This window comes from Hyperoodon ampullatus, assembly GCF_949752795.1.
Source record: "Hyperoodon ampullatus genome assembly, chromosome: 2".
NCBI lineage: Eukaryota > Metazoa > Chordata > Mammalia > Artiodactyla > Ziphiidae > Hyperoodon > Hyperoodon ampullatus.
The window spans coordinates 109,682,983-109,703,275 of record NC_136915.1 but is presented as its reverse complement, the minus strand read 5'-3'; the positions used below and the strand labels follow the sequence as shown (position 1 = coordinate 109,703,275).

Sequence of the window (20,293 nt, the reverse complement as noted above, 5' to 3'; positions counted from 1 at the left end):
ATAAGGATGGACATATAGATCAACAGAATAGATTAGACAGCCCAGAAGTAAACCTCACACATACTGTCAGTTGTTGTTTTGTTTTTTTGGCTGCATTGGGTCCTTGTTGCTGCACGTGGTCTTTCTCTAGTTGCGGCGAGTGGGGGCTACTCTTTGTTGCCGTGCGCAGGCTTCTCATTGCAGTGGCTTCTCCTGTTGCGGAGCACAGGCTCTAGGCGTGCGGGCTTCAGTAGTTGTGGCACACGGGCTCAGTAGTTGTGGCTTGCGGGCTCTAGATCGCAGGCTCAGTAGTTGTGGCACATGGGCTTAGTTGCTCCGTGGCATGTGGGATCTTCCCGGACCAGGGCTCGAACCCGTGTCCCCTGCATTGGCAGGCAGATTCTTAACCAATGTGCCACCAGGGAAGTCCACGGTCAGTTGAATTTTTTAAAGGGTGTCAAGACCATGCAATGGAAAAAGGACAGTCTTTCATCAGATGGTGGAGGGAAAACTGGACATCCACATGCAAAAGAATGAGACCCCTTCCTCATTCCATATACAAAAATTAACCCAAAGTGGATCAAAGACCTAAATTTAAGAGCGAAAACCATAAAAAGTCTTAGAAGGAAACGGGAAAATCTTCATGACATTGAATTTGGCAATGATTTCTTGGATATAACACCAAAAACAGCAACAAAAGAAAAAATAGATAAATTGGACTTCAAAATTAAAAACTTCTGTGCATCAAAGGACACCATCAAGAGAGAGATAAGGTAATCCACAGAATGGGAGAAAATATTTGCAAGTCATATATATAATAAGGGATTAATATATAGAATATATAGAGAACTCCTATAAGTCAACAAAAAACAAATAACCCAATTAAAAAATGGGCAAAGGACTTAACTACACATTTCTCCAAAGAAGATATACAGGTGGCCAAAAAGCACATGAAAAGATGCTCAACATCATTAGTCATTAGGGAAATAAAAATCTAAACCACAAGGAGATACCACCTCACATCCATTAGGTTGGTTACTATCAAAAAACCCAGACAATAACAAGGGTTGACAAGGATATGGAGAAACTGGAACCCTCCACACTGTTAGTGGGAATGTAACATGGTGCAACCACTATGGAAAAATGCATGGTGGTTTCTCAAAAAACAGAATTACTCTATAATCCAGCAATTCTCCTTCTGGGTATATACCCTAAGAACTAAAAGTAGGGTCTCAAAGAGATACTTGTACATCCATGTTCATAGCAGCATTATTCACATCAGTGAAAAGGTGGAAGCAACCCAAGTGTTTAATGACAGATGAATGAATAAACAAAATGTGGCATATATATATATACATACATATATATATACACACATGTACATATATATATATACACAATGGAATATTTTTCCTCCATAAAAAGGAATGAATTTCTGATACATGGTAAAACATAGATAAACCTTGAAAATATGCTAAGTGAAATAAGCCAGACACAGAAGGGAAAATATTGTATGATCCCACTTATATGAAGTATCTAGAATAGACAAATAGAATAGACAAATACCAGGGGCTATGGGGAGGCAGGGGGTGCAGGGTGGGAAATTATTGCTTAATGATTAGTTTATTTCAGGTGATGAAAAAGTTTTGGAAATAGATAGTGGTAATAGTTACATAACACTCAATTGTACATTTAAAAATGGTTAAAATGATAAACTTCATGTTATATATATATTTTAAAAATATTTATTTATGCATTTGGCTGTGCTGGGTCTTAGTTGCGGCCCATGGGATCTTCACTGCCGTGTGCAGGATCTTCGTTGTGGCATGGGGGATCTTATATGAAGCATGCAGGATCTTTAGTTGCGGCATGTGGGATCTTTACTTGCGGCATGCAGGATCAAGTTCCCTGACCAGGGATCGAACCCGGGCCCCCTGCACTGGGAGTGAGGAGTTTTTTTTTAAAAATAAATTTATTTATTTATTTATATTTTTGGCTGCGTTGGATCTTCGTTGCTGTGCGAGGGCTTTCTCCATTTGCGGCAAATAGGGGCTACTGTTTCATTGCAGTGCGCAGGCTTCTCATTGCGTGGCCTCTCTTGTTGCGGAGCTCGGGCTCTAGGTGCGCGGGCTTCAGTAGTTGTGGCATGCAGGCTCAGTAGCTGTGGCTCGTGGGCTCTAGAGCGCAGGCTCAGTAGTTGTGGTGCACGGGCTTAGTTGCTCTGCGGCATGTGGGATCTTCCCGGACAAGGGCTCAAACCCGTGTCCCCTGCATTGGCAGGCAGATTCTTAACCACTGTGCCACCAGGGAAGCCCGAGTGAGGGGTCTTAACGACTGGACCACCAGGGAAGTCCCTGAATCTAGATGTTTTTGACTATGTGAAAAACTATGCATATAAGGTAGCTGGCACATACTAGAAGCTCCAATCTTTTCCTTCAACTACCTACATTAAATACAGTCTGAAGTAATTGTCCCCTACATATGAACGAGTTCTGTTCCAGGAGCACGTTCGTAAGTCCAGTTTGTTCGTAAGTCCAACAAAGTTAGCCTAGGTACCCAACTAACACAATCAGCTATATAGTACTGTACTGTGATAGGTTTATAATATGTTTCACACAATTAAGTAATATGTACATAAAACACAAAAAATAAAACTTTTTTTTTTTTTTTTTGCGGTACGCGGGCCTCTCACCGTTGTGGCCTCTCCTGTTGCGGAGCACAGGCTCCAGACGCGCAGGTTCAGCGGCCATGGCTCATGGGCCCAGCTGCTCCGCGGCATGCGGGATCCTCCCGGACCAGGGCACGAACCCGCGTCCCCTGCATCGGCAGGCGGACTCTCAACCACTGCGCCACCAGGGAAGCCCAAAACATTTTTAGTCCTAAAGTACAGTACCTTGAAAAGTACAGTAGTACAGTACAACAGCTGGCACACAGGCTGGCACGCACATTCACATCTTTGAAAGTTTGCAACTTGAAGGTTTGTATGTAGGGGACTTACTGTATACAGTGAGTAGTTATTCCTTAGTATTTTCAGTTAACATATAGGCAAACTTATTTTGTACTTAGTGCACTCTGAAAACTTTAAAGTACAACGTCAAAGTTACTCAACAGAGTCCAATTTTAAAGGGGTACCTGTTTCCAGAGTACTAAACATGCCTGACAGAGGTAATCCAGTGGACATCTAAGAGATGTCATAGGTGCCTAAGATCAAGGTAGGAGGTATTGTATCTATTGCCCTGTAACTGTGTAAATACTAAAGCACCCCTCTCCTGAAGGTGATGCAGGAATAGAAAGATTAGGGCAGGGCTTCCCTGGTGGCGCAGTGGTGGAGAGTCCGCCTGCCAATGCAGGGGACACGGGTTCGTGCCCCGGTCTGGGAAGATCCCACATGCCGCGGAGCGGCTGGGCCCGTGAGCCACGGCCGCTGAGCCTGCGCATCCGGAGCCTGTGCTCCGCAACGGGAGAGGCCACAACAGTGAGAGGCCCGCGTACTGGAAAAAAAAAAAAAAAAAAAGATTAGGGCAATCCCCACTCATTAAATGACCATGAGGTATCTTCTAGTCCCCCAGAGCAGGGAGTGGAAGGTCTTTCTTCCTTCCATGACAGCACAAGCTTATTGGGACCTCACCCAGCCAGCTACCCCCTTCTCACACACGAGGCCTTTTCAACTGGCTACCTGCTACAACCCATCATTGTTCACTGCTCCAGGGAACATGGACAGTGGTCAGGACTGGAGATTAGGACAAGCAGGGGATAATTTCAGAGACGAATTCCAGACCTTAGCCACCCCTTAGTATTTTGGAGAGAAGACAGAAGCAACTTTAGCCTCAGAGAAAAGCTGCCACATAACAGGGAGAAATGCTGCCAAGTAACAGACCTAGTTCTGCTATCACAAACATACCCTACCATTTTGGCAGAAGCCAGGTCTTTATTCTTTAGCAACAGCAATCGGCAACAGGTGATACCATGCTGTGGCTCAAAATCATTCAAAAGTAATGTACTGAAGACCAAATTCAGAGATTGAAAGGTGATTCAGAAGTATCAATGTCTAATTTGTTAACTTATTAAAATGAGGTTGTACAAAAGTAACAGAGTTAAAAACAGTCTGTATACAGAATCTGTCAAACTACAATGTAAGTTTCTAGAGGGCAAGGACCAGATCTTCTATTTATAAGCTGTTTCTATGTAGTGCCCAATAATATGCTTTATTCACCATGGGCCTTATTCCTGATGAGTGGAAGAAAGATAATCAAGCCCTGAGAAACAAGGAACACTGGTTTCATCATATCTGCTGTTTAATCAGTAAGTATGGTTATTGTGAAAGAGAGACAAAGACACTGAAGACAGAATTAAGACCAGAAGAAATCTGAAGCCACGCTACTGTACCACAAGGGGGCAATATTTGAGCACTAGTAATCTGGAGAGATAGGAGGCTTGGCAGTTGGCTCTGTTTACTTTTTTTTTTAACATCTTTATTGGAGTATAATTGCTTTACAATGGTGTGTTAGTTTCTGCTTTTTAACAAAGTGAATCAGTTATACATTGTTTACTTCCTTTTTTAACACTATGCTGAGTGGGCTCCACTCAGGGTAAGGAGAGGTGGGCTAGCCACTTCCACTTACCCTCTGCACTCTCCTACAGGGGTTGGCACCAACTCTCCTTATACTAGCAGGCATGGCTGTTAGGGGACCAAGATCAGAGGAAACACAGCACTAGAGGACGCAGAGCACCTGGTCTTCCCACAGTGGTCAGATGCCCCAGCTGTCAAGAGTCCCATGCCCAGGAGTGCCTGCTGAGGAGAGGCAAGGGTGGTAGTTGGGACCTCCACCTGGAATCTTTTGAGTACTATAGGGCAATGGTTCTCCAATTTTAGCCTGCATCAGAATCACCTGCAGGGCTTGTTAAGCTAGATTGCCGGGCTTCAACCTCAATTTCCAATTCAGAAGGTCTAAAGCAGGGTCCCAAATTTTGCATTTCTAGCAATTTCTCAGGTGATGCTACTGATCTGCAGATCACACTTTGAGAACCACTGCTGTAGGTATTTCTGGCTCTGTGCCCTTCTTTCTCTTAACACTCCCCCATTCTCTCTTTCCTACCATCCGTCTACTGCTTTCTTTTCCACCAACCCTCCACTAGCCTCCTTTAGGAAAACCACAGGAAAGACAAAACAGGGGTGAATGTTAGACTGTCATAAGGATTCCTTTGGGGAAGGGTTTCAGCTCTCTACCCTGGTTGATGGGTGTTTCAGAAGTAGAATTTATTCCAAATATATACACATTTCCTCTTCCTTTTACCTAATAGTTGGAAGGCAGTTCAGTAAAGAGGAATAGGTCCTTTTCCAATAATAAGATCTTGCTTTGGGCTTCATAAAAATTAGACATGGTAGACATACTCCACTACATTTTAAAAAATTTCCCACTTCAGACTACTTTTTAAAAAATTACAATAAAATATAGGGACTTCCCTGGTGGTCCAGCAGCTAAGGCTCCAAGCTCCCAATGTAGGGGGCCCAGATTCGATCCCTGGTCAGGGAACTAGATCCCTCATGCCACAATTAAAGATCCCGCAGGCGGCAACAAAGATCCTGTGTGCTGCAACTAAGACCTGGCGCAGCCAAATAAATAAATAAATATTTTTTAAAAAATTACAGTAAAATATACAAAACATAAAATTTACCATTTTAATCATTTAAGTGTACAGTTCAGTGGCATTAAGTACATTCACGTTATGCAAGTATCACCACTATCCACCTCCAGAACTTTTTCATCTTCCCAAACTGAAACTTTGCTCTCATTAGACAATAATTTCCCATTCCCCTCCTCCCAACACCAGCCCTTGGCAACCACCATTCTACTCCCAGACTACTTTTGGACTCGGTTTCTCTTTGACTAATACAAGAAAGTGTCCATTGCTGACTAGTGGGATTGCTTCTATATATGCAAGCCTTCTTGCATATATGTGAGTTTATTGTAAGAAAGGTAAGAGAAAATGGGGTGGGAGAAAGAAAAGAGGTGAAGACAGCTGGATAAGGATTTTCACATGGGGTCTCCTATCCACAGGCCTCAGCAGCCCTGCCATGGATCCGCCCGATTCTTTCGCATCAAGAAGTTGATCTTGCGAGCCATTTCCATGTTGTAGATTCGCCGGCAGGTTTCATAGCTTTCCCTCTGTCGCCGGCGGCAAGGCTTCTCGTAGTATCGCCGTCGCTTTATGTCCTCAATGAGCCCATCCATGGTAAGGATTCTGTATAAAGACAGGCAATGAAGTTAGAGGCTTAGGCTCATTATTGTTCTTTTCCAGTTTCACAATGATCAGAAGTCAATCGACCAAATAACTGGTGTCTGTAAAAATGGTGTGAAATAGTGACAATACAGCATTAACTGCCAACATATAGAGGCCAGGAACCAAACAGTAATATGTGGGGAAATAAAAAAGGCAATTAATTATATAGTCCTTGTTCTTGGGGAGTTTACAGTCACGCTCATGTTCTCAACCTTTTTTTTTTTTTCCTACCACAACACACCTGAGGGATATGGCACAGTCCCAAAAGAACAGTGGCTCCCTATGGCAGTGAGTCTCAACCAAGGGGCCATTACAGAATTTTCAAACGGGGTAAGTCATTTGCAATAGGAAAAAATAACTAGGGGTGATTCCTATGTGGTCCTTAGTGGAGAATGTAGTTCCACCCCTACTGTGTTTAACAGCTGATGCAGCTGAAGTCTGTAAGTCTGAGAAATATCGGGGCCCACTTAATACAGGGAAAGAAGAGGCCCTTATCACACCAGTGATACACATGGGAGCATTAAAATAACAGCCTCAACCATGATTTTTCCATGTACCACATGCTCCAACCACACTGCTTTACTGACTACTCCCTGAACACATATTAATACCAAGTCTTTACTCATGCTGCTTCCTCAGCCTAGAATGCCATCCCCAAACCCTAGCTGCCAACCTTCTGAGATTTTCCACATCTTTTTGATGCTAAATCCAGATGCCATCTCTCCACAAAAGCTTTCTCATCTTCTTAGAGAAAATAATTTATTTTGTTGTATACCTATTTAGAGATTATTTCATTTTGCCATTCTGTTAGTTATTTATACAAATATCTCCCTCACTAGACTAATAATCCCTGAAGTCAGAAACCGTATTTTATTAATCTTAATTTAGTTCAATTTGTTTTTTTCCTGCCCACCTAATTCCTTACAACACAGTTTCTCTTGGATTCATAACACGCTTAACTCAAACTAACCTCTTTGTTCTCACTGAGCCAAGAGGACACGGGGGTTTATTCTATAACCTACCTTATCCCTGGGCTCCTGAGAGCTCTGGCTCCAATCTGCAACTTGTCTCTCCCTCTCAACCCATCATCAGTTGGTCCTGAGGAGGTCTGGAGGCACCTGCTGCTACTGCCCTCCATCCTGGCACTGTTTACATGACCCCATTCCTGCCTGCCCTTTCCTTTCATTACATGTAAAAAGTAAGTCAAAAACACAATTGGAGGTAGGGAAGTTGAGACATGGCTATTATAACTGGAAGGGGGACAGCAGAAGGAAATAAAAATAAGAGCAACTACCAGCTACTTCTGCTCAGTGGGAAACCCTATTTATCGCTGGTATGTTATACCAAAAGCCCAAGATAACAATAATAGATTGAACATGTACTTGAAAAGATTTGAGCTTTGGGTACATTACAAATGTGAATAGACATGGGAACCACTGTCCTTGGGGATCCTCTCCTAGACTCCTGCTGATTTGTAAGATCAGTTTGTCTAGGTTTTAGTGGCAGGGAGATGGGAGGCAAGGGAATTGCCAACACCCAGAAGTGGGAGGAGTAGATAATTCAGGTTCTGTTGAAAACACAGTCATGCCCAGAAGTCATGTGGATCCAACACTAGAGTTGTACAATAGAAAAGCAGGGGGGCTTCCCTGGTGGCGCAGTGGTTGAGAGTCTGCCTGCCGATGCAGGCACACGGGTTCGTGCCCCGGTCCGGGAGGATCCCACATGCTGCAGAGCGGCTGGGCCCGTGAGCCATGGCCGCTGGGCCTGTGCGTCCGGAGCCTGTGATCCGCAACGGGAGAGGCCACAACAGTGAGAAGCCCGCGTACCGCAAACAAAACAAAACAATACAAAACAAAACAAAACAAAAAACAACCAAAAAAAAAGAAAAGCAGGGCACCCGGGGACTTCCCTGGTGGCACAGTGGTTAAGAATCCACCTGCCAATGCAGGGGACACAGGTTCAATCTTTGGTCCAGGAAGATCCCACATACCATGGAGCAACTAAGCCCCGTGTGCCACAACTACTGAAGCCTGTGCTCTGTAGGACCCACGTGCCACAACTGCTGAGCCCACATGCTGCAACTACTGAAACCCACGCGCCTAGAGCCCGTGCTCCACGAGAAGCCACCATCATGAGAAGCCACCGCAATGAGAAGCCCACACACCGCAATAAAGAGTAGCCCCCACTCGCCGCAACTAGAGAAAGCCTGTGCGCAGCAACGAAGACCCAAAGCAGCCAAACAAAAGTAGGGTGCCAAAGACTCAGTATCTTGGCCTACAAAAGGGTCTGCATTGCTGGCTTTCTTCCTAATTTACCCTTAACTGTTGGTATCCCTCCAGATTCTGACTGTAAACCACCTCCTTTTTGGTTCTACATGATTCCCTTAAACTTTACCATGGGCTTCAACCCTGTGCACAATGGAATCATTTCCCGAAGAGCCTTTAAAAAGTATTCATGCCTCGGTCCCATTCCTCAGAGATTCTGATTTAATTGGTCTCCAGTGGGGTTATACATTGGGTATATTTTAAAACACCCCTCAGGTAATTCTAATGTAGAGCCACACTTGAGAATGGACCCAGACACTGGTTGACTCTTAAATCATTATCTCTAGCCCCAATCTTATCTTAGAACTAGACTGATGTTTCCAATTGCCTTAAACCCCACAAAAACCAATTTTATTATCTCCTCCTAAAATTCATTCTTCCTCCTCTGTACTCTCTCTGCTAATGGCATCACCAGTTAGTCAAGCTAAAAATCTCACCATGTTCCTGGAGTAGGCCTTCTCCTTTACTTCCTACACTCACATTTACAATATCCTATACATTCTATAACCTGAAATAGTTCTTAGATCTTTTCCTTCTCTCCTTTCCCTATGGCTACAGCTCTAATTATGGTCCTTATACCTGTACTGAAATAATCATCTAACTGGTCATTTAATCAATAAGTATTTATGGAATCTCAACTCTGTACCAGACACTGTGTTAAATGCTGAGGATAGAAAACAAACTTAGGCATAGTTCCCTACCCTTGCAGTCTAGTAGAGAAGACAATTATGTAAGAATTACAATAGAATGTGATAGATGCAAAGATAAGGGAAGCACACAGGAGAGGTATATAATCTGGACTTGATAAGAAGGTGGTTATGAAAGCTTCCTAAAGGATACCTTATTTGAATTGTGAAGGGTAAACAGGTTGCCCTATTTCCATTCTCCTTCCCTACACCAATTATTGTCCTAAAACATAAATCAGATTGTGGAACTTCCCTGGTGGCGCAGTGGTTAAGAACCTGCCTGCCAATGCAGGGGACACGGGTTCGAGCCCTGGTCCCGGAAGATCCCACATGCCGCGGAGCAACTAAGCCTGTGCGCCACAACTACAGAGCCTGTGCTCTAGAGCCCATGAGCCACAACTACTGAGCCCGCATGCTGCAACTACTGAAGCCCGTGTGCTTAGAGCCTGTGCAACAAGAGAAGCCACTGCAATAAGAAGCCTGCACACCACAACGAAGAGCAGCCCCCGCTCGCCGCAACTAGAGAAAGCCTGCACGCAGCAACGAAGACCCAATGCAGCCAAAAATAAATAAATAAAATAAATAAATTAATAAAAAATAAATCAGATTGTGTACTCTGATGTTAAAAAATCTTTCCCAATAAACAAAATAGTCTAAGCCAGTGGTTCCCAAACTTCTTTGCACATTAGAATCACTTGGGGATCTTTAAAAAATTCCAGTTAAGTCACAAGTGGGGAGGGACACAGGCAGGGTTTGTTAAGTTCCCTAGGTAATTGCAATGTGCAGATAAATTTGGGAACCACTAGTCTAAGCTCAAAGTCCTAAACAATTGAGCTTCACCCTCTCTCTCTCTAGCTTTATCTTTAATAACTTGCCCGAAAAAGCCTATGTCTAGTCATATTGAACTAGGTGTTTCCCAAACACACTACACATCTATTTTTTACATTTGTTCATGATGTTCTCTGAGAATATGATTCCTTTCTTTTTCTGTTTTATTAAAGGCTATTTATTCTTCAAAGGCCCAGATCAATGGGTAACGACTTTTGTAAACTGGTCCAGGAGAAATTAATCACTCCTTCTCTGTTCCCAACGCACAGTGGTTCTCAAACTTTGAGACTCATGCAACAGTCACCTGGAAAACTTGTTAAAACACTGACTGCTGTGCCACCTCGTTTCTGATTCCATAGGTCTAGGGTGGGGCCCACGAATCTGCATTTCTAACAAGTTCCCAAGTGATTTTGCTGCTAATGGTCCAGGGAGAACCAATGCCACAGTACACTTTTAAAGCACTGATCAGACAGTATTATATTTAGCCATGTTTGGTTTTTCAGTTTTTAAAATCTCCCTTAAGGGGTTGTGTGTTTTCTAAGGTTAGAGATTAAGTCTTTCATTTTTGCATTTAATATAGTACTTGGCAAAAGAGCAAATATCAGTAAATGTATGACAAAAATGAATCCTCTTGGTGACTGACAGATGTCCACAGCTCAAGGGATTAAGTTACTTTCTAACAGACACAGTTCTTGGGAATATTAGCTCAGAAGGCCTCAATATTACCTTTACTAAAATGGCACATTAGACTTTAGATTAGCATTTTCATATCCATGATCCTAATCATTATCCCATGAAACTGATTAAGCAGGTAATGTCATCCTTTTTTTTTTTGGCCGCACCATGCGGCATGCGGGATCTTACCACTGGACCACCAGGGGAGTTCCCGTCATCTCTTTACAGATTAGAAAACTGAAGTTTAGAGAGGCTGACCTGCCCAAGATCACAAAATGGAGCTAGCAGTAGAATTCAGGTCTTTAGTGCAGTGCTCTGTAATAGCACTCTGCTTCTCAAGCAAAAGCCACTGAGGTTTGAAAGACAAATTATTGCGGTGCCCATGGGCAAAGCGAAAAATGAGGGAGGAAAAGAGCTGGGCCAGGCTCCTTAATTAGAGTAAAAAGATGCAAGCCAAGAAGACATGGCACACTAAGGGAAAGGAATTGATCCAAACAATTAAGTATTTATTTCTGTCTAGACCTTGTTTACTGCTATTTAATGAAGGCCACTTTTTGGACTAGAGACTAGTATATTAGAGAAAAAACAGAAAAAAAAAAAAAAAAGTGCCTGAAAGGGAAAGACTGGAAATATAAAAAGGGCAAGGAGACTGGATTTGAGGAGAGACTATGAAAAGAACAGAGACCCTAGATATGACTTCACCTAGGAAGAAGAGCCTACCGGAATGACAAAGACAGTTTAAAGTAGTATGAAAGAAAACAGCAAAAGGAGGAGGAGTTTAGAAACATACTCAGGTATCCTACTGGAGTTTCAAAAGGGTTCTGAAACAGAAGTGATCATCTTACCAAGTAAATGCCTGTGTGGTCAGGCAGAAAAGAAAGACAAGAAAAAAGTACCAAAGGAATGTCAGAGGAGGTGAAAAAAGTGAAAAGATCAGTGGCCCCCAACATAATGATGGGGTTGCTAAATGGTGTTCCTTGGATGGTTCTATTTCCAAAACACAAACCAAATAAATTCCAAGGTGCCAGGTGAGGATTTCCTTCCTTACCTTGCACTTTCTAGGTATCCTGAAAAAGCACAGATTATCTTCAAATGTTCCAGAATCCCTAAAGTAGAAGCATCTACTCAACTCATTTCTAATAAAGGATGTAGGAAGAGTTTTGTAGAACTCATGAAGTAAATAGGGTGTTACTAATGATGCTTCTGATTTCACAGGTAGTTCAAGTCAACCAAGAGGTTTAGAGTAAACAGATCAGCCCGGAGTTTGGGCGCCTGGCAACCTAACATTTAAGGAGAACTCAGCTGCCAGTTCAACAGATTATGTAAAAGGAGCTGAGCTGCCTGGGCTGGGGAATTTGGGGGTGGCAGACTCACATGTCAGTGTAGCCAGCCTACATCAGGATCAACATGTACACAGAAGGACTCAATGGGCCCAGAAGCTCACCTACCAGGAATAAAAGGGTTCAACTGGGCATGCTTCCAGTGTGCTTGCCTTTCTTTACTTGGGCGCCAGCCAATCATGCAGGGCTTCCTAACGACCCCCACTCTCCATCTCTTCATCCCAGGGTACCAGTGAGGGCCCTTGGTTATATAATAAGCATTTTGTGGTGGTCTCACTGTGCAGACATATAGGCTGTTTCCTTTGTAAGACTAGATCTGTGCTCCAAACATGCTAAAGCTTTAACCACCTCCCTCTCCTCTCATTTGCTCTCATACCTATTGTTGTAATTAGACCGCAGAACATGCAACTTATTTTTAAACTACCAACTATCAGAAAGCTGAGAGAAACGAGGAGAAGCCTGGGATTTAAGAGAGAGATACAGAAGAGGCAGCCAGAGGACATTAAGGAAAACCAGAGGAAAAGAAGTAAAGTGTCAGAAAATACTGTGTTTGGATGGACAAATGGAAGGCATTATGCTTAAGTGAAATAAGTCATACAGAGAAAGACAAATACTGTATAATCTCACTTACATGTGGCATCTGAAAAATACAATAAACTAGTGAAAATAACAAAAAGAAGCAGACCCACAGATATAGAGAACAAACTAGTGGTTACCAGTGGGGAGAGGGTAGGGGAGGGGCAATATAGGGGTAGAGGATTAAGAAGTACAAACTATTAGGTATAAAATAAGTTACAAGAGGAATTCCCTGGCAGTCCAGTGGTTAGGACTCACCACTTTCAATGCCAGGGCCCGGGTTTGATCCCTGGTCAGGAAACTAAGGTCCCCAAAGCTGCACGGCACAGCCAAATAAATAAATAAATAAGCTACAAGAATATATTGTACAACATGGGGAATATAGCCAATATTTTACAATAACTATAAATGGAGTATAACCTTTAAAAAATTGTGAATCACTATATTGTACACCTGTAACTTATATAATATTATACAGTAACTATACTTCAATACAAGAAAAAAAAGGGCTTCCCTGGTGGCTCAGTGGTTAAGAATCCGCCTGCCAATGCAGGGCACACGGGTTCGAGCCCTGGTCCAGGAAGATCCCACATGCTGCAGAGCAACTAAGCCCGTGTGCCACAACTACCGAGCCTGTGCTCTAGAGCCAGTGAGCCACAACTACTGAGCCTGCGTGCCACAACTACTGAAGCCTGCGCACCTAGAGCCCGTGCTCCGCAACAAGAGAAGCCACTGCAATGAGAAGCCCGTGCACCACAATGAAGAGTAGCCCCCGCTCCCCGCAACTAGAGAAAGCCCACACGCAGCAACGAAGACCCATGCAGCCAAAAATAAATAAAATAAATAAATTTATTTTAAAAAAGAAAGAAAGAAAGAAAGAAAATACTGTGTTTACTGTGTTTGACAGACTGACAGATAGGAAGGCTGGGACACTCCAGAATCAACCTGCTCACATTTGGATGCTTAAAAGTCCTTGCCTATTCTAAGAACAAAATATTTGTTCACTTTTTTCTCCTGAGGCTAAAATACAATTTAAGGATATATATCTAACACTCCAAGATAAAAAGGAACATAAGTGCAGCTTCCTAAAGAATAAATCTACATTGACAAAATACACATCCTCCCCAAAGATTATAAAAATCACTGCCATAATACTTGCTCCAAGCTGGCTTCTTCCAACCATGCACTTCTTGCACTGTTTTCCTAGATAACCTTAGTCACAAAGTTCGAATTTTCCAAATTCATAAGGAAGCCTAGAACGAGATCATCACACCTCAGGCCCTGAGTGTCTGGGACCAGAATGTCTTCATTTTTTTTTCTGCCTAACCATGCCTCTCCTTTCTGATCAAATTCTTTTCTTTTTCAGCAATGTAAATTGTTTTTCCCCCCAGATCTATTCCTATGTTGGTGTTTTAATCCCTGAAGTGAGGAAAAAGTAATACCACATTTCTTACCTAGGATACTTGATAGAATGCCAAGGGTACTATCCAAAGACAAAAATCTCTGGATAAATTCAATGCATCTGCCTGGAGGACCAACTTTAACTAGAGTGGAGATGGGGGTGCTAGCCCTAAAACAAATGTAAAGACAACAAATAAAAATCACCTAAAATTTTAATTAAAAAAAGAGAGATTAAAAAAAGAAATTCCATGTTTGCTTGTGGTGGAAGAACCCCTTATAGTTCCTTCACTCTCCTCTCCTGTTAAGTATACTTCAGTGGAAAGGTTTGACAAACACTAAACTTAGGGAGTGACAGAAGATAAAGGAACATTTATATTCATTAAGTAGACATTATTGAGAGCTTTCGATGCACTTTGGTAAATGCAAGGAATATACAAATGAAAAAGCATAGGTCTCTACCCTTAAGACTATTAAAATCCTAGCTGAATATTAAAATCTCATGAGACATTGTAAAAAATGCTGCTGGTCAGATGCCACCACCGAGAGATTGATTTAGTCTCAGGTTGGGCCCTAACATCACGAGGGTTTTTGTTTTTTGTTTTAAATAAAGATTCCCCCAGGAGATTGGCAGCAGGGTCAAAAACCACATAGCGTTACACTGACCAGTTTCCTGCTGCTTCTGACTAAAATCAGCATTTCTAGCCAGGAAAAAAGTATGCATAAACTGCAATTCACCTATAAAAAGAGAATCTTAAAAGTATGGGGCTCTTGTTTAACAAAAAGGAGGAAGGAGGGAAGAAGAAAGGAAAGAAGGAAGAAATCAACTTAGAGATATTTGAAAACAGATTCTTAGGAACAAGAAGGTATGAGATAGTACTAGGCCAGGCCAGATGACAGAAGGTATCCAAACACACCTCACCTTCTGTCATTTATTTCTTTTTTTCTCACCTACACCCACTCCACACCTGGGATCAGGAAAGATTTTCAGATAAAATGAAGAAAAAAAAAAAGAAAAAGAAAAAACAGGAAAAGCAAAACCCTCATGTTGCTTAAATTGCTAAATTAGGATTTCATAAGAGGCGGAGATACAGAGATTTGTTTCCAGGCTAATTAGAACAATCCCAGGCAAAAAAATAGAAGAGTCTTCTCTCAGAAGGTGAATTGGCCTTATGCTTTCTGCAGATGTGGCATCAATAGAGAGATGATCAACTCCTTTAGGCAGGAAGTTAGAAATACTCTGTTTTTCAGGTTTTAAATTTTTGTAAGTGGAAATGGGGGATGAGGGAGCAGTGCATACAGAGGGAATAAATGCTGTTATTTCAAAATGAGATTAGCATTAGCATATAGAGAAGAAGCCTTGGTTGGAAAGTATCAGCATGTATAGGAAAAGTCATTCCAATACCAGTAGCCAACTAGAGCCTCAGGACAAAATAAAGCTAAATTATTTTCTCATTTTTTTACCTCCGGGCCACCTTGAGCATAACTTGATGATCAGGGAGCATAAGAGAAAAAACAGTTAAAGCAAACTGCCAATCTCTCAAAACAAATGAATAAACAAATCACCCACAAAGTAAAACCAAAAGGGTAAAAACTCCCTTACAGTTACTTCCAAATTATAACAGCTAACACATAATGCCTACTATGTGCCAAGCACTGTCCTAAGCAATTTATTTATATTAATAACTTAATCCTCACATCAACCCTATGAGGTGGGCACTATTATTAGTTCCATTTTACTGAAGAAACTGAGGCAGAGACATTAAGTAGCTATCACAGATTATGAGGCCAATAAATGGCGCAGCAGGGATCTGAACCAGTCAGTTGGCTCTGTGCTCTAAACCACTAAGTTATGCTGCCTCATTTATGTGAGAAAACTTTTTAGGCCTGGCTTTGGTCAAAAGTATTAAAGCTGTAGCTACTTTCTTTCTTTCTTTCTTTCTTTGGCCTTGTGGCCATGCTGCGCAGCATGTGGGATCTTAGTTCACACCCCCACCTCCCCACCCCCAATCGTGCCCCCTGCAGTGGAAGGGCAGAGTCCTAACCACTGGACTGCCAGGGCATTCCCTGTAGCTACTTTCTTGATACAATTGTAAGAAATGGTTCAATAAATAATGCTGCACAAATTATTTTTTGGTTCTTCATCAGAGTAGTTAATTTCCTAAAAACAAAATTCTTGCTTTTGTGTTATTTGTTCTTTAAGAATAAAAGAGGTGAGGGAAGCTAAAGCTGAGCCTTTGGAAATTTGTTTTACCATCAGGTTAACAGCTGCCCTTTGACATCCCTTAACAATACAAACATCACAGTCACCCTAGTTAGAAGACCCATCAAAATCCACCAAAATAAATCATACAGAAAAAAACTTGGGATTCCCTGGCGGTCCAGTGGTTTAGGACTCTGCGCGTGCACTGCAGGGGGCCCAGGTTCGATCCCTGGTCGGGGAACTAAGATCCTGCAAGCTGCACTGCACAACCAAAAAACAAACAAACAAACAAAAAACTTACAGGAAGAGGTCAGAAGAAGGGTGAGGTAATCTACAAGACTTCCATTCCCCAAATTCAGCATTTCATCTCACTAGCTAATTCACTTCAGAGTCTGTAAAGACATTCACTTGGTGCTTCCAGTATAGGGGCAGAGAAAGATCATTAGACATCTCAACCCTCCCTCAGACATGCCACTTAAAGGTCTGAAACAGGAGTAGGGAATGAGCAGCAATACAAAAACATGAAATAGGATTATCTTACTGCCCTGTAACTGATTATCTTTACTTTCAACGCAAGTGAAAATGCAGAGAGAACAGCTTCTGCCCAAGGATATGACTGGCATGCACAGTCACTGAAAGAAGTAAAGAGGCTGACCCAAGACCAGATCCTTTTAAAAGACATACAAATCATCCTCAGCCTGCAACTGCTTCTCAATTACATAGCTTCTGACAGAATCTTTGTCCTCATTTATTATGGTCTTCTGCCATCCAGCCCTCCACATCTAGAACTCTTTGCTTGGACAAGAATTGGTTCTCTTTCATTTACCTTCTCAGTCCCCAAGAACCCCACCTATATTTAAACCCAATCAAATAAGGATTCTTAACTGAAGAGTCACTGCCATAGGTCTCTCCATTTCCAGGGAAACTAGTCAGTAATGTAGTAACAGAGCAAAGAACACTGCACTAGAAAAATGTGATTTATGCTTCTTTCCACCATTCAACAATTGTAGCCCAAGGAATATAACTTAATCTCCCTAGGCTTCTCTTACTTCTGACATAAAGCTACCACCTTAGTGGCCTTAAGGCAGAGGACCAGCTCATATATTAACATCTCTTTCATATAAGTATTTGATAATTCAACCCAACAAGCATTTGTTTCTCCAAACTCTGCTTCACTGGGGAGAAAATGATAAGTGAAAGTCAAAATCCTTAAAACTAGTGATAAGGGAAGCTTAAGGAACTATTTTCTTGAGAAACCACAACTGTGAGGCGTTTTTTATTAGAGTCATTCTACATCTCTTACCCTAGCATTCAGAACTTTTCAATACAGCTCCTCCACTCCAGCCAGTTCATTTCCATCTTGTTTTTGCTTGTGTTGTTAACCTTTCTCTGAACCTGTAACACTTTTCTATCTCTTGCTTGTTTCTCTAAGATCCCAAATCTGAGTTCATCTTTTCCATTAGCCTTGTCCCACACCAATCCCTCACTCAGCTTTCTATATATCATGTACTATGTTTTCGCTTACTAGCAATTTTATAACTTAATTTTCCCTTTGGGCTCTTTTTAAAGTCTTGGATAGAATTCAGGTTCATTATCAAAGGAATGACTGCTGATAAGTAAGCCTCACAGTTAGGTTTGGGAAAGAATTTCATTTTTAATATAGTAAATTGAGGGTCTGAGAAGTTTCAAGGCTGTGAACACCTGGGCTGGCACTGCTGTGAGACAACCTACGACAGGGGAAGTGAGAGAATAACCACCGCACTTCTCAAGAGTTGGTCTAGGCATGATTCTGGTCCCTAACCAGTTACCTGTTTAGGGTCCTGTATGCACCTTCCACATTCCCTTCCTGTACCATCACAGTCCTGGCAATGAACTTCAGATGTTTTGCCATGACCTTGGATTTAAGTCTTCAGTCTGCAGGACCTAAAGTATGACGGAGAAAGGGGCAGTAAAGTATAGAGACCACCTAATAAAGAGAAACACAACAGAATACACAACGACGTAGCTTATTCAGGGCCCGGAAATGCAACGGGCTCTGGAACATGCGCGACAGGGGCGCGTGCAAGTCCTCATATCCTAGAAAGTATACGCGACTTGTTATCAAGATTCGCCCGATCTCTTTGCCAATACAAACCCTACCATAGGGAAGAAGACAGACGGTAGCAGGCGTCCCCACGGAGATTTATCTGGCCGGTCACGGGAGACCGGGACGCGCCGCAGGCGCCCCCTCTCCCTCCCAATTACCGCTTCTCGTCCCGGGACGGTTTGGGGTGGGAGCCGGGAACAGAGTCTCTCCGTGCTTGGAAGGGGGGAATCGCGAGAACCGCGCCCTCCCGCCACACCCGCCTCACTTTATCCTACCCCAGCACAACGTCCTCACCGCTCAGCGACCAGCGGACTGGAAGCCCGCCCCGACCGGAAGCGGAAGTTGCGTATCTCCAGCGCCTCGCGAAGACAATGAGGCTGAAAGGGAAATGAAGCTACGTGGAAACCATGGCAACCGTCCTTCTGGCCGGGGTTGGCTGTTTCTCTAATCCTCCCCCCCCCACCGCCAACCCCCGGGCCTGGACTTAACACCTGACAAAGCAAAATGCTTGTTGCCCTAAATTCCGCCCTAAACAGATTCCTCGCTTTCTTGTGGAGTCGCCGTCCTTCGGCATCAGAGGTCAGCCCGATTCCGTACCTCTTAATCCTATAAAATCTTTTTTTAAAATTGAAGTATAGTTGATTTAAAATGTGGTGCCAATCTCTGCTGTAATCCTATTAAACCTTAAATAGATATTTAATCCATTTCTTTTTCTGGAAGGAAAATAAGAAAAATAGGCGAAGCTTCCTGAGCATGCTTCCTGTTTTCGCCAAGGACAGATTCCTTGAGATCTGCTCTCCGGATGGAAAAGAGCTTTACCCCCTCATCTGCCTGAAAACTAAGGGAAAAAAATGAACTGAACATACTATCAGATTCCTATAACATCACCTTCTCAGACATTTCACTAAATAAAGTGAAATCACTGAAGAAAGAATTGGGAGGGACTTCCCTGGTGGCGCAGTGGTTAAGAATCCGCCTGCTAATGCAGGGAACACGGGTTTGAGCCCTGGTCTGGGAATATCCCACATGCCGCGGAGCAACTAAGCCCGCGCCTAGAGCCGGTGCTCTGCAACAAGAGAAACCACCACAATGAGAAGCCCGTGCCCCACATCAAAGAGTAGCCCCCACTCGCCTCAACTAGCGAAAGCCTGCGAGCAGCAACGAAGATCCAACGCAGACAAAAATATAAATTAAAAAAAAAAGAATTGGGAAACACCTGCAGGACTTGGAATCAAAGACCCTTTTATGTCAGCTGCTATCCCATTTGTCTCCTAGTGACACTTAGTATAAATAACTCCTTTTTTATTTCTTCCTCATTGTGGAAACAGCTTTCCTTTTATTTTATTCGTATGTTACTTTTACATATATATCATTTTATGGTTATTCACATATGTTCGGATCTACTGGAAAACAGTAGGGAAAGGCACAGAAGAAAGTGGGTCCTAACCAGGTACTTGTGTAATAAGGTTCTTTGGTTACCTCCCCTAAAACACAGAGGCACATACACACACACAGATGCATCCTCATCAATTATGCTAATAGAACTCACACAAAAACTGAAGCTTTGGACTTCCCTGGTGGCGCAGTGGTTGAGAATCCACCTGCCAATGCAGGGGACACGGGTTCGAGCCTTGGTCTGGGAAGATCCCACACGCCGTGGAGCAACTAAGCCCGTGCACCACAACTACTGAGCCTGCGTGCCTAGGGCCCAAGCTCTGCAACAAGAGAAGCCACCACAATGAGAAGCCTGCGCACTGCAAGGAAGAGTAGCCTCCGCAACTAGAGAAAGCCTGCGCACGGCAACGAAGACCCAATGCAGCCAAAAATAAATAAATAAAAATAAATTTAAAAATTTATTTAAAAAAAATCTAAAAACAGGGCTTCCCTGGTGGCGCAGTGGTTGAGAGTCCGCCTGC

General features: G+C 42.8%; 1 protein-coding gene across 2 annotated transcripts; it reads right to left on the bottom strand.

The window, feature by feature from the left end:
- Positions 1-5,640: 5,640 nt before the first annotated feature.
- MRPS21 (mitochondrial ribosomal protein S21) lies at positions 5,641-18,685 on the bottom strand. Of its 2 annotated transcripts, none has more exons than XM_079696477.1 (3): positions 18,653-18,685; positions 18,100-18,214; positions 5,641-6,222 (listed from the first exon to the last, which is right to left on the bottom strand). In XM_079696477.1, the coding sequence occupies exons 2-3, from the start codon at positions 18,180-18,182 to the stop codon at positions 6,042-6,044; spliced, it is 264 nt and encodes an 87-aa protein (XP_079552603.1). In that variant the 5' UTR covers positions 18,183-18,214; positions 18,653-18,685; the 3' UTR covers positions 5,641-6,041. The 2 variants fall into 2 exon arrangements, with proteins under 2 accessions (XP_079552603.1, XP_079552602.1); XM_079696476.1 differs by lacking the exon at positions 18,653-18,685 and adding an exon at positions 18,431-18,584.
- Positions 18,686-20,293: the final 1,608 nt, after the last annotated feature.

Excerpts from the sequence above, each read along its gene's own strand:
- MRPS21 (XM_079696477.1), bottom strand. The coding sequence starts at position 18,182 with ATGGCAAAACATCTGAAGTTCATTGCCAGGACTGTGATGGTACAGGAA. Across the intron at positions 6,223-18,099 it reads GCATACAGGACCCTAAACAG|AATCCTTACCATGGATGGGC; the intron begins GTAACTGGTTAG and ends GTCTTTATACAG.